General features: G+C 38.9%; 1 protein-coding gene across 1 annotated transcript in view; it reads left to right on the top strand.

Annotated features, from left to right (window-relative positions):
* dlgap2a (discs, large (Drosophila) homolog-associated protein 2a) overlaps nt 1-15440 on the top strand; it is a 162227-nt gene that overhangs the window by 114785 nt on the left and 32002 nt on the right. Inside the window, exons 5-8 of the mRNA XM_067613832.1 lie at nt 1254-1468; nt 11240-11308; nt 12429-12588; nt 13624-13840. Of these exons, the coding sequence (XP_067469933.1) occupies nt 1254-1468; nt 11240-11308; nt 12429-12588; nt 13624-13840 (661 nt within the window). The remainder of the gene's footprint in view (nt 1-1253; nt 1469-11239; nt 11309-12428; nt 12589-13623; nt 13841-15440) is intronic.

The raw sequence follows: 15440 nt of genomic DNA, 5'->3' as shown, positions 1-15440 counted from the left end.
TAATCATTCATCCTGTTCACACTGGCCACTAGAAGATCCCTTTGTAATGCACTTACAGTGTAAGTGATGGGGGGCAAAATCCACAGTCCTCCTGTGCAAAAATGTATTTAAAAGTTTATCTATATAATAAGAAGCTTCAGCCATCCAAATGAGTCAAATCAAGTAGATATCTTTCAATGTTACAGTCTTTTTAGTGCTGAAGTCCCTCTTTTTGTTATTATACTTCCACCGCAGCTCAACAGGGAAACACTGTCCACGGAAACACAAAGAGGGAATTTGATGCTAAAAAGACTGTAAATGTGGCAGATATCCACTTGATATGACTGATATGATGAGTGATGAAGCCTCATATAAGCTTCAGATAAACGTTTTTGCACAAAATGACTCTGGATACACTGTGAATTTCTATCACTTATACTGAAATCACATTCGAATGGGATCTTTTAGCCAGTATGAACGGGAGGAATGATTACAGTGAGCAAAACTTCTTTTGGTGTTTATATGGGCACTGACTGACTGTTGCTTTAAGACAGACTTGAAAAACTATGAATCTATCCTTTAACAATGGATTAAATTACTAAGTACAGTATACTGTGAAATGTGTCACTCATAGAGACAAATCCAGAGTATTTTTACTTGACTCTGCAGTTCCTTTTAGCTTTGCATTTTAGAGTCTTTGTTCATTGTTTTGGTTTTTCTACCAGCAACTTAAATATTTTGGTTAACTGTCACAGCTCTCATCAGCATAATTTTCAGACTCAGTAAAAAAAAACTCTGATAAACCCACTGTATGCTACCTGCCCACAACGAATGGCAAGTTAGTGACTAGCTGGTGAATATAGTGGAGTATTTAGCTACTGAGGAGCCAAATATTTCCCTCAGGAGTCAGTGGGGACAAAAACAGCTACATGTAGAGTTAATATTAGCCTGACATTCTTCAGGTGGCCAGAAACATGATCCCAAATGAAACAAAGCTTGCTCCAAATGTTTCCTAACATGTTGACCATAACTTTATTTGTTAATATGTCAAAGTTGTGTCTACAATTTGTTGTGCTGCCCCCTAGTGAACAATCAACAATTATTACAGATTCAAACTATAATTGACTATTTTTTTTGTCTGTGGATTAGGCTTATATTTTGTCTAAGAATGCATCCACTATGTCAGCAAAAGCATAACGTCAGACTCATATCAGATTCAGAGTGATTACCTATATATCCATAAACCAACCATTATGTGTGCCCTTGCCACCCAGGTGCCCCAGGATGAGTGGGGGGGTTACCCTGGCGGCGGGAAGGATGACGAGATTCCTTGTCGTCGTATGCGGAGCAGCAGCTACGTTAAAGCCATGGGGGACGAGGAGAGTGGAGATTCGGACTCCAGCCCCAAAACATCGCCTCAGAAGATGGTGCGGCCGGATGCCCTGGTCAAGGCCATCATCAGACCCAGGGATCTGCTGGACTCTCAGAGGTAAAACACATGCAACTTAAAGGTTTCAGTAGTTCATAGTTCTTTCTTTTTCTGCATGATCCTGTTAATATCTTCACTTTGAATTTGGTGTCAATTTCAAAAGGCAAAGAATGTCCATCCATCCAACAGCTTGCAATCTCATATTTTGTCTTGTGTTCTTAAAGCCACTATGTGTAGGATATTTATGTGTGGTCCACCTCTTTGGTCCAGACTGAAATATCTCAACAACTACTCTATGGATTGCCATGACATTTGGTACATGAGGTTGATATTTTTATTTTTAGGGAAATGTCTGAACAACTATTGGATGGACTGCTATGAGGATAAGTTTTAATAATTTTGGTGATACCTTAATTTTTCATCTGGCGTCATCAGGGGATCATTTCAATTTGTCAAATTCTTTGGTTTATGACTTAATACCTGCAAAAATTATGCCATTCCCATAATGGCATAATTTTTATGTACTGTATGTTTAGTGGTATTTGGCAAATCTTGGCATGCTAACATGCTAAATTAAGATGGTGAAAATGGTAAACATGATACCTACTCAAAATTAGCATGTTAGCATGACAATGTTAGCATTTAGCTCAGAGCACCTCTGTGCCTTAGAGGGATAGTTTGGGTTTTTTGAAGTGGGGTTGTATGAGGTAGTTATCCAAAGTCAGTGTATTAACTGCAGTAGATTTGGGTCGGCACGCTCCCAGTTTGGAGAAGCAGACGGGAGTACTGGGATGGAAGCTAAGCAATATACTTCTGTGGACATAGCCAGCAGCAAAACATATTTTAACCACCTAAATGGAGGCCCTCTTAAAAAAAAATCAATATCAGTATTAGTGTATGCTATATTTAGAATACTTTCACTGCTTCACCTTGCCTTTTTCAGACAGCCCTTTCCTTTGGCACTACATTTTCTCAACTGTAGAACTCCCGTATTCCTACACATCCTGCACACTGTCTTTTTGAAACTGCCACTGGGGGGTGCCAAAAGCAAAGTTTCAAATTATATGTATTGTTGATTTAAGTACATAAATCTCCCGGTAGAGTGAGGTAATTCTCTGAACTTCCCATGCAGTTCAGTCTGTTCCAGAAAATACAGTGGAAACCACTTATAGTGATCATGTCTGTCCGGGTCACATTGATCACTATAAGTGGATGATTGTTATAACCAATTTTTTTTCTTTTACTTTATTTCTCATGCAGATTACCATCTAATTGACATTTGTATATTAATTACATGAATATAAAGTAATGAAGTGGACAGCTTCGCTATTTACTGAATTTTATTGACTGTTTCAAAATACAGTGCAGCTGTTTCAAATGCTTGTTGTTTCACTACTGCATCTCACCACAGTTTTGCTGCTGCATCTCGTTGGCTCGTTTTTGGCACTTTGTCATAAGCTTCAAGGAGACTACATTTTTCATTGAGAGAAAATTACTCTCTTTTTCCTGTCATGATTTCAGTGTGCACACAGCACCAGCCTCAGGTAGCCAGCTGGAAGCAGACGGATTACCACAAGGCAATAATGGTGCCACAGCCGCAAATTATATATCATACATGTATCATGGGAGTAAAATAAAATTTAAAAACAGCATTTGTATAGAAATGATTCTGTCCCGAGCTTTTTGATACTTATAAGCAATTGACCACTGTAACCGTGATCATTATATGTGGTTTCCACTGTATATAGAAATGTTACAATAAAATCAATGTCAATACCCTCTGAAAATCCTTGAAACACTGTGATTTGGTGGAATGAAATGCACTGGATTATTTTCCAAATGTGCCTCTTTCTTCGTTCCTATTTTCAGATATGTAGTTTATGTGTCATTTTAGAATTTGCATTTCAATTCAATTCAATTCAATTTTATTTATATAGCACCAAATCACAACAAAAGTCATCTCAGGGCACTTTTCACATAGAGCAGATCTAGACTGTACTCTTTAATTTACAAAGACCTAACAATTCCCCCATAAGCAAGCACTTGGCGACAGCAGTGAGGAAAAAACTCCCCTTTAACGAGAAGAAACCTCAAGCAGAACCCAGCTCTAGGTGGGCGGCCATCTGCTTTGACCGGTTGGGTTGGATTTGACTAGCAGTGTTGGCAGTTTTCTTGTGGTGGTGCCCCACTACTACGTCAGTGTCAAGCACTCGATAGCTGAACCCTGTGCTCATTAAAATCTCTTTATGGGTATTCATATCAGGGTCTTCAACTGAAGGAAAGTGTTCAGTGTGTTGTTCTGGGATGTGTCCTAGTAAATGGTGGGGAAACAGAGGGCTTTTGCTTTGGTAACTCGGCGGCGGAAGAAAGTACTCATAAGAGGATTACATGATGAGACAAGCTGGAGACAATGTCACAGGAAAATAAACTCTATAAACTATGTTATGGAGAGATACAAAGAGAGTTACTAATATTGTATTTGATTACTCGCACCAAATAAAAAGAGTAATGAAGCCTTACCCGCAGTAATGCTATTACCAAGAAGTCAGGTTTTCCACCATGGTATTTGTGTTATACTGACATTAATATTAAAATCATCTACCTCTCAATATTTATGTGTACAAGGCCAGTTATAGTAAAGATGTTAAAGCAATGATACACTGCAGAAATTACTCTGAAGCTGTTTTAAGTCAATTGTCTGTGTTATGTGTCTTGACTGCCTCTGTTTTCTTCACTTTCTGTGGTACCTCATATCCTGTCTCCATCTTTATTTCCCTCATTTCCATCCCAGTTCACTTACAGCTGGGTAAACACCAACCACGTATACAGAAAATGTTGCCTTCACCTACTCACAACTCAGAGGTTGTAAAAAAGCCTTTTCTCTCCTTATTTCCAGCAGTTTTTACGTGTGCACTTTTCAATTACAAATCCATAAGTTAAACTATTCAAATGTTACTTATCATCTTATTTTATTGTCTATTGTGGTTTTAAATTTCATTGTTATTGTTGTAATTCAGACAGCAAATTATTGCATTCTGTGTGGCAGATTCATCTTTTCCAGAGTCATTTTTAAAAGCTGACAATACAAGAGAGCAAATTCACTTTCGTTCCTCCTTCAAAAGGAACCTGTTCCTCTTTGTTCAAAACAGAATGTGGAAGCAGTAATTACAGCATGGATTCATGAGTCTATTTTAATATAAGAATATCCCAGACTTGCTCTTTCAAAACCCAATCTTTTTATCTGCCTCTGACTTGCTTCTGCCTTGTACAGTGAGTACTTTAACCAGTCATGGTTTTAGTTCAGTATGGTCTCCATTAAAGGCCTTCAGCTGCAACTTAAAGGGCAGGGTTTATGTTCTCACTTTTTAGATAGTTAAACATAGTCTTTCCCTTTATTTTCCATTTCTTTTTGAGAAAACTCACACTGTGCTTGAATTGACAGCCAGAGCCTCTATTTGTGTTTGATAACGGTGCATTCAAGATGAGAGACAATTGTTTTCTGGTAAGTGTGTGACCAGATTCATGCAGAGGTAACTGTGGTGTGGTTTTAAGTAAAGTTTGGTTTAAGAGGAATACACTTTTAAAATTTGCTGTGGGCCTCACTTAATTTATGACTGATTAGATCTTGTGTTTTCCTTCCACTTCTGTTTTCCTTCCCATTATTTAAAATCACTGTGCTTTATGTCACAGCACTTTGGCACTTATATCAGGACCGATACTGATCTTATTGAGCAGAATGGGTATCAGCCATGACGTGAATGCTCCACACTAAATACAGTGTCTTTCATTGCAAAAATTCAAAAATAAGTTACATTCATTCAGTCAAGGCGGGTAACAAACTCAATATTTAGTGCCACAGCAATTCCTGGCCTTGTGTTAAACAAAAATTATTCTAATGACTCATTAAGCTTTTTTTTTATTTAGGAAATCTCATTGAATCAAAAGAGACTTGAGTTCAGTTTAGGGTTAGGAAATTAATTGGAATTTGGGAAAAAGAAAGCACTGACATTGATGCTTGATATTAGCAAACACTCTGAGTTAAGGGATTAGAATCATTACTGGAAGAAGAAAAAGTTGGATAAGTGCATCACTAAAGATAATAGTCTGGGTATGCCACAAAACTTTCACCAAAAACTTAACTAATGCCTTGTGTTGAAGATGCTATCTTTATCACATTGAATATTAATAAGACACTGAAGGTAGATAATGAAAAAGGTAAAGTGGGATGTAATCAACCCTTTTTACAAACCCAAATTATTCAATAGTTAGTTAAGCTTTATTTATTTAGGAACTCTCATTGAGATCAAGAGTGTAAACTTTTTAAAAACAAAAAATTACAGAAATGTTTCAATCAATCCAAATCTGTTTTTTCATTGATAAATTGGTTATGATGGACAAAGTCTCCAGTGTTTCAACTGTCAGTTTCATATTACTGTAGGAAGGGAAATATAGGGCTCATACAACTCTGGATATCCTGACACTATTTTAATTAAAGTCATTCTTGGATAGCTGACATTACTTTAAGATAATGCTGAAGTGGCTAAAGCGGGAAGCAGCATTATTCAGTCTACATCAGCTATTGAAATATCAGTAGGATTAAACATTAAGTACATGTTTGGGCAATAGGCTGAGGGGGAGAAAGAAATTAATGACTAGATATATACTGTGATTGTCCAATTAAAGTCACAACTGTGCCTGAAAATAATTTATATTAATATAATTTATGATTTATTAATAAATCCATGTAATTGCAAAACTTGATAATATAAAGGGGGAAACTACAGGAAGCACTGACTGTTAAAATTGTTTCTCTAAAGACAACACGCTTCAACTGTTGTACAATGTGTATTGGTATAGCCTATTTCATTTCTCTTCTATGCAGTGTCTTTTACTCATGAAGGTTTGCTGGACTACAGAAATACACATCCCCACTGCAATTTCTGAATAAATCAAGCTGTGTCTCTGTTCTGCTCCTGGTCTGCATGAGCTCAATTGTAGACATTATGCAAAGATAACCTTGTGTCTGACCTCAGTGTAGAGTGTGGCCTGTGACAGACACATAGCTGCAGTATGTAATGACAGACAGTCGCAGTGATATAAAGTACGCACTGACTAACATTGATAATTCTCTCACTCTTATCATAATAGCCTTGCCTTTCACTCCTTGTCTCTGACGCCTCCAGCCCTGCTCATTGCCATTCAGCAGTGATTTTTCAAATGTTACTCTCATACACAGCGGCTTCTTTTCCTGGAAGGACGGAAACCGCGGTGGGCAACACCCACAGAATCTACTAATACACATCGCCGCTGTCAACCTGACCCTGCTGAAAACACATACACACAAACAGAATTAATGATGAGTATCTCTGGCAGAGTCTTTGTGACATCTCTCTGCAGGATGACAGGAGAAGGGAGCGTGGCAGCAGAGATCCAGATCCAGCTTTTACAGTCAAGGGCAACAAGTAGCACCCCTGCATGCTTACATAATAAACCAGATATTCATCACAGGGGATATATAATGACAAATCGAATGTTATGGATTGTGAACAGGCAGGGTCATAATGATATCTGTTACAGAAGATGCAGTCATTTAGCCTTTCTAACAGCTCTTTCAGAATAAGATATAATGTATGAGGCACCCACGGTGAGGTATTCTCCCTTTTTCCACATCTTGCGAAACTTCCCCTGACTATCCATTTTGAATGGCTGTAAATGGTGAATGATTTATAAGGATGCAAGAGCAGCAAGGGCTATCAGTTGCAGTTATTGTACTCCAAGGCCCCTCTGAATAATGGCTCTCTCAGTGGTTACACTGAGAGTGTACTGGGCTCTGCTGAAAGGAAGATATTGACCAGCATGGATCAGGCTGTGTGGCCCATCTCTGAGTCCACTGACAGCAGCAGCAGCGTTATTGGGTCTGGTGGAGCAGGTTTGTTGTTGCATTCATTTCAAAAAACCAGGAATGTCCCCAAGGGTGTCATTACCGAAGAGTCCTGATACTCCCCTGAACCCACTCTAAGAATGCCATAATGTGGTATCTTTCCTCCTGGATTGAAATGGAGATCAGTTTTCTGTTCTGTATCTGTGCTCTTGTGCAACCTCTGAAATATCCTGCTTCTCTGATGGTAACAAATTGTATTTTGTTAGAAGTTTGGTCTCAGTAGACAGAGCTTTATGTGGAATACTGTTCAAGCTGGAAATGTTTTTAGCTTTAACCTCAATTGAAGCCCTGTCCCCCTTAATTAGCTTTCCTTACTAGTATGGCATGAATAGAGTTTTTTTTTACAATGATAATGGTGGCAGATTTATAAGATTTAAACAATATGTCCTCAATTTAAGACAGAAGTGGACAAATGCAAGTTTCTCATTTCAAGCTGGCGACCATCAGTTTTGCCGGCTGCAATGACAACTGACACTGGCAGATTTTATCAGCTGTAGCTTATTAGCTCCATGAATTGGTTGGAGCTAAACTTATGAGTGTCTCCATGACACTCAAAAAAAAGGAGCAACATTGGTCTTGCATTGCACAATAGCTAGATAGCCCTAGATTTATGGATCAGTATGATAGGTAAAAATGTAAGATCAGACTGTTATATCATTCTAACACGACCCTTTGTGAACACTTACTAAAGAAAAACAAAAATAACAATGAATTTCACTTTTACAAGAGAGGACGCTTTGAGAATGACTAACCAACAAGTTTGGCAAATGTCACACTATCTCAGGTAATGTTGGCTGGGGTTTGCCCAAGTGAAAACTTCTCTAAATTCAATAAAGAGCAGTATAGAGCTGCTAACATTACTCAAGCTTTGATATAGTATCATTCAGCTTTCAGCTTCCACACAGTGGATGCGTCCATCCTGAACAGGGCTCTTTGTAGCATAACCTATAAATAACATAATAATGTAGTTAGCTGATGATAGGCTCCTTGGCCTTACAATTAACGTTATGTTTGTCGCACACATAAATACACAGTTTAATATATATATAATAATTCCTTACACTTTTGCTCTTGTTTTTGGTTTGGAAAGGCAATTTGAAAAGATAGAACCCTGGCCCGCCGTGCCTACAGTTGCTCAACACTGATTGGACAATCACTGTTTGGTTGATGGGTTTAGCAAACAGTTTAAATCACCCATACGGACAAAGTTATTCTTGACTTTATATAAACCTGACATGGATTTATTTTGGGCACAGTTTGCATAAAAATCATGTCCAGTTTGGATTTTATTGTGTATTATTAGATTTTTCAGAAGTGAGATTATATTCATTTCTTATTACCACGGTGCTGTGGTCCATATTTGTTACTGTTTTGATTCCAAACATAAGAGGCACCGCCGATGCGAGTGCCACCTGACATGAGAGTTCTCATGCTATTACGGTTCATTGGGCTTGTTGGGATGGAATTAGATTGGATTCAAGACAGACATGGCGTAGGTAGGATTTCCTCTGCACTTGTAGCAATTTGATGTCTCACGGGGGCATTCAGATGGGCCAAATACAAATTTGACAGCAGCGGCTCCCTGAAGCAAATCATGTTAAAGTGAGAACAGGCTGTCAGGTTGTGTCACCGCCCTCCATCTTTCCCTCTTTCAAGCTCTCTGTCGCTCTTGCGGTTGACGGGGTCGCCTCTTTGATTGTCTCAGCAATAAAGAATACATCACAGTCACAGGCCCACTCAGCTGGAACAGCCTGTGCACTGGAAGTTAGATGTCATTGATTGTTTTAATTAATAATCATTTACATCCCCCCAGCCCCCAACCCCATTACAACTTCACCCTCAGGTCCTGTATGTCCTGTACGCTGCAGAGCCGACGGCTATGATAAATTAAATATGAATCAGCTTTTTTGTGCCATAGTAGGACCTGCCAAAGACGTTTAAATAATGTATTTATGATGATGGGAACTGAATGACGTTGCAAATTGTGCTATGTGCCATTAGCATAATGAGCCACTGCATCAATCAGTAATGATATGTCACATCTGATGGCAGGTCACAATGACACATGCACATAAGAATACCAACAGCTAACATCTGTCTCCAGCAACTTAACTTCTCTTTAAATGTCCGCGGCCCTGTGTCTAAACATCACAAGCCAATCAATCCCTCCCAATAACTAACATTTATTTGCCCCCAGTCCATGATTAGCTTCTTTAGCCACTACAGTTAATCAAAGTTAACACTGGCAAAGCATTTGATAATTCCTGATTCAACATAAAGTAATTACTCATTCAGAGAGCATTGGGTATGAGCTATTCTCCCTCAGATCTCAAGGTCAAAGCAGAATTCCAATCCATTGATTTGTGCCTGCATGGGACGTGTCATGCATAGGAGTTAGCCTACTTTCTGTTTCAAGCCCTTTTTCTCAACATTTTTTTTCATCACTGTGAAAATAACACAACACTATGGCAAAGACAGATCACTTTGGTCTCCTGTTACCTGATTTCTCGTTCAAAAAGTTTGCAACCAATTTATGCAGCTCTTGATCTTTTGGCACATGGCTCACATAGAGAAAATAGTGCATGTTGTGTATTAGAGAGAGAGAATGTAAATACAGTGATTGCAATGTATTAAACACATCTGCTTTTCAAATATTCACCTCTTCCATGTTTCCTGTTCAAGATAATATTCAGTCTCACTCCTCTTGTTATCCTCCACCCCACTGACAAAACCATTGAGCGGATGTGATTGTTCTCCCCGGGGCTTTGAGATGCAGTTTGTTTATCAAGAGGGGAACATTTCTGTTGATTTCCACACTTTGGACTAGAAGACACGATTCCCCTGAGCCTGGTTGTGTGGTCTCATCCTCTTGCTCTCAAGATTGTATTTTCGTTTCTACATATGTTAACACCGTTCTTACAAAATCTTCTCTCCTGCAGCAACGTTTTCTCATGCTTCAGAATTGTCCTCAGTCCTTGTTTTTTCTGTGTGTACTGTTCAATCAAATGCTTTACATTGAACCTTTCCCCACACACAACAGCTTTTGTCAATGCTGGACTTTATTTAACCACAAAACAAAATGTTCACTCACTGAAAGGAAAAGACAGGAAGTGCGAGATTCCCATCAACCCTTAGCTTAATATTGGCCAACAATGGAAGTGCATTAGCACCAATCAGAGACATTAGAGGAAATATGCTCTGGCATGATTTGATAAAGGGCCAACGCATTCTCAAAACAGCCTCCCTTCACTCAACTGATGATAACAGACATCTCTACAGAAAAGGATGGGTGAAGCACAGCCTCAGCTGATGCACTTACATCTGATCTTGTCAGCTAAAAGCTTGACTAAGTTTCATTGCTCAGGGAAGGATGCTAGGTAGTTGGTTTTTTATCCTCATTTGGCTCAATTAATCTAGTCTAATTTGCCACAGAGGGAAAGAATCTGTGGTTTATGATGAAGATGAAATGCTGCACACAAAAAACAATTACACTCCAAGTGCTTAGTTAGACTTTTTTGGTTAGTGCTGGTGGACAGTGTGTGTGTGCAACTATTGTGCGACTAAACTCATAATACACTCTTCATTGCGTGGCTTGTGTGTCTGTACATGTTTAATTTAGAGGACATTGCCTTGACCAGGCAATATTTTCTGCCAACTAAGTGCACCTATAACATTCTCCCACTTTTATCATCACACAAAGGCCATATTTTATCGGTCATATTTTATCACCCTAATGTTTGCAGCACTTTGGTGAAAACCCCCAAGCAAACATTCAATGCACCACAAATCCCATATAGAGCCAGTTCCATTGGACTTGTGCACAGTGACGTCGCATCCATCCAACTCCCACTTGTGGGACCCAGTAACTCTGTTTTCTTCTCTACCCACAGCTCTTACCGCCTGGATAAAATCAACAGTGACATGCGTAACTACATCACCAATTTTGCTGCAGACTTAAGGTGAATACAGGCTCAGTGCCTCCCCCTCCCCTTACCTCTCTGTTGCTGCCATGTTGCAGTGGTCCAACGTCAGAGCCAGCTGGCATGCTGCCCTGCTGACATACTCAATATGGTCGCCTCACGGAGCAAACACTCAAAACCAGTCAATGAGAGGTCACCTGGGGCAATTTGCTCATACTACCACAGCATAAGGCACAGTTAAACACAATATAGATATGATTTGATTGATAGTCCTATATGACTTTCTTATATAAAAAATGAAAGCAGCATAGTAACATAGTATGTTTTAAGAGATATGACCTCTTCCGATTTACAGCTTCTTCACTTTTACCACTTCATTCAGACTTAATAACTACATATTTCTGCTCTACGATGTCTTTTTTAGAAGATTGCTATTACTTTGCAAATGCATGAGGCCTCGCTAGAGCATGACAAGATAGATTGGTAGACTTTTAATCACACTGGCATTTTCCTCACCGCCAAACACAAGCATTTATGTCTATAAAAAGCCCAGAAACTGCTTACTCATCCCTGCCTGCCACTAGAAATAGATCTGGCAGAGGGAGCCTCACTTTTGTATTCCTAATGTGACTCACATAGTATTCTTTGGTTTATTTGAAACGCCTTTCTTCCTTTATGTCTTTATGTCTCTCCAGCATATTTCTAACCAGGCATTTCTCTTGCCCTGCTGGGTTTGCACATTTAATTGACCTGTTGGACACCGGGGTGCTCCCTGAAGTGCTTGCTCACTAATTAGCTCCTTATTTGCATTTCCCTTATTTCCAAGCATTGATTGGATGTTTCAGCACAACAGAAATCGAACTGTTTTTTTAAGGACACTGGTGTGCACGTCAATGTAATTGGGGAGAGTAACAGACAGAGACAGAGAGAAGGTCTCTTCTCTGGAGGAGCAATGTCATAACCAGTCTCCCTCTCAAGTTCAGGTGGTCCAGAGGAAGCCCAGTGCCCTAACTAGCATTTAAATTTTTTTGTCACCTGTAGCCACTAGTCATCCTGCGTGATAATTAGTTAAATTATATTTAATTTACTTGCTTAAAAAATCATCACAAAGGCTGTAGTCCCACTCCTTGTCTGCTTGTCTTTTTCTCTCTCTGTTCAGTCAGAGCTACCACTTGCAAGCCACCAGGGACATGCACCCAAGCATTGCACTGGATCCCTCTGCCAACTACAACTCTCCCAAGTTTCGCTCCAGGAACCAGAGCTATATGCGAGCAGTCAGCACCCTCAGTCAGGCTAGCTGTGTTAGCCAAGTGAGCCAGGTGAGTCTGCACCTTTCCAGTTAGGAAAGATTTTCAAATCCTACCTTGTACTGGATGGAAGTAGTTCTTACACTGCAGGCTGATAAGATACCTTGAGGAGATCCCAGGGAGTCTCCAGCAAAATTAGAAAGAGACTAATATCACTACAGCATTCTTCATTTAAAACCCAGATAGAGAGCATGACTCTTTTATTCATGGGTTTTAACTCTCACTGTGACTGTTTTACCATACAGCATTTAGATATTGTTTTGTTTTTTTTAATCACAAAAAAAATCCTTTATTGACTTTAATGTACCCAATGTTTATTGACTCCATTTTACTTGTAACCTACTTTTTTTCTTATGACAGTTCATTGCATACTGTTTATCTAAATAGAGTAAAGGACCACAACCGGCGCGTTGCTGAGATATTTATCTCTCTCTTAAAAGAGACGCATATTGATTTGTTCAGAGTCTTAAAAGCTCAAGTAAACTCCTGCTAATTCTAAATCCCAATAGAACAAGATGCTTATCTTTGATTCTTGATATTGCCAAATGGGAGTGGAGTAATAATCATCAAACAATTTCTACTTGCTAAACAACCATTTGTTACAAGTCGATATGAAAGACATTACAAGATACATCTGGAACATAAAGCAGAAATAGTTCTTGTCTACACTCGGACACAATATGACCTTGGCTTCATGAAAATTGTATTCACACAAAATAGGATCTACTGCAGCAAAAAGAAAAAAAAGGAACCAGTCCACAGATCATCTAATAGTGTGGAAAAATTACAAAGATTTCCAAAACAGTTTTTGTGGCATTACAAGAACAAATTTTCATTGATCTCTTTGCTGTCTTTTGCCCTTTTGCCTATTAAAACATATACAGTCCATTTAATTTCAGCAGCAAACCTTGTTTTTATTCTGAGAAAATGACAGAGAACACAATATCAGGTTTTACAATCAAACAATTAATTTCTCCAAAATAACAAAGAATATCCTCACTTGTTTAACGATGGAGAAAGTATGTTCATGGCTTTTGTTTCTCACAGATGAGTGAAACGGAAATAAATGGCCAGTTTGAATCGGTTTGCGAGTCAGTGTTCAGTGAGGTGGAATCACAGGCCATGGAGGCTTTGGACTTGCCCGGTTGCTTCCGAACCCGGAGCCACAGCTACCTGCGAGCCATCCAAGCTGGCTACTCCCAAGATGATGACTGCATCCCGCCTATGGCTTCCACTGTCACCTCCACCATCAGATCCACCACAGGTAAGGGCAAATGGAGATTAGTTTAATTTGCACAGTACAATATGTAACATCCTGGATGTTGGTCTTTTTGTCTGCTTATGTACTGACAAACTGACACCAGAAGTTAACATTTGGCATTGACGTGTGGTAATGGATGGATATAAAACAGTTGGTGTAAACTGGTTGTACTGTCAAACAGCTTCATATCCTTGCATGAATCACTCTTGTATGTTTCCATTGTTTTTTATGGACGTATGATTACCGTAGCTACAACTTGTGAGCTGTGCCAGTTCATCCTACTGTATTTTGGATACAGTGCCTCATCTGCTCATCCAGTGGATGCATCAAAGAGTAAAGCTATGAACCCTATTGAAAATCATGAAAGGAAATTGTCTTACAAAAAAAAAATCCTGTCAGAATGAGGACATAACTGCTTTTTTCCACTACATTTTGGATATCTGACTTTCTTTATGATGCCACATGGTGACACATATGAACACACAGCTTTAAAAATGCCATATGGATTTTTTTACTTGTAAACCCAATTTACACAGTGCTGCAGACATTTAAATGTCACGCCATACACTATGAAATTTCTTCGCCAACAGATTGTTCTCTTAACAAATTATTTTGTCTCATTGCAAAGCCCATGTTTACACACAATGAGATGACATTACAGAACTGCACACAATTGTGTCTAGACCTGGATAATGTAAAGCTGACAATGAATATACCCATATCTGAACTGTCACACTGGTTAGTTGCATATGTCACATATGCACACTTGCTACAATAAATCTAAACCTACTCAGCTGACACGTGCGTTTATTTCTGATACTGAGCCTTGATTATAAATTGAAAGCTGCTGGTGGTTTCAACAATTCCCATGATTGCTGGATTCACGCAGGAAATGATACGTCCATGTACAGGTGAAGAATGGGGGAACAAAAGAAGAAAAAGTGTCTGGACAAGAAGTCTGAGTGGATTCCACATCTTTCCACAGTACATTCATGAACAAACATGAGTTGGACTATAATAGGGAGGGTTAGAGGTGTGGACATCTGGAGATGTGCTTATGATCAATTCTTCATAACTATAAATGTTTGCTTACACTGCTTTCTCAGTAAACTCGAGTATTTTTGCATTTTTAGGATTTTTAGTATGTGATGGATTTTGCCAATATTTTGGACATGGGGCAATTTGTACTTGGAATGAATCGGTCAAACTGGACCTCACATTTTCAATAGGGTTCATACTATACTTCCTGATTGAAAAGGTTTGGAAGCTTTGCTCATCTTTGCCTCTTTTCATTGCACAAAGTACACATTTCTCTATCTCGACTGAAAGCAGAAAAGCATGCAAGGATTGTCCTTACACCTCATTTATTAGAAATATTATCCATTCTCTGTGATGTGTTCCAGGAGCTAGGAGTTTCAGCTTTGTGCATTGAAAAGATGTTAAGAATGCATGCTACAAATTAAGGTTGAGAAGGCAGTGTAAACCATCAACAGAAATGAGTCAAAATGGGAGTGCTTTGTCAGTGTTATGCTGGTATTAAACAGACACTGGTAATTTATCATATTACAGAGTGTTAAAATTCTAATATGAAAATTCTTGAATT

Source organism: Thunnus thynnus, chromosome 16 (assembly GCF_963924715.1).
Source record: "Thunnus thynnus chromosome 16, fThuThy2.1, whole genome shotgun sequence".
Taxonomy (NCBI): domain Eukaryota; kingdom Metazoa; phylum Chordata; class Actinopteri; order Scombriformes; family Scombridae; genus Thunnus; species Thunnus thynnus.
This window is presented reverse-complemented; position numbering and strand designations above follow the sequence as displayed.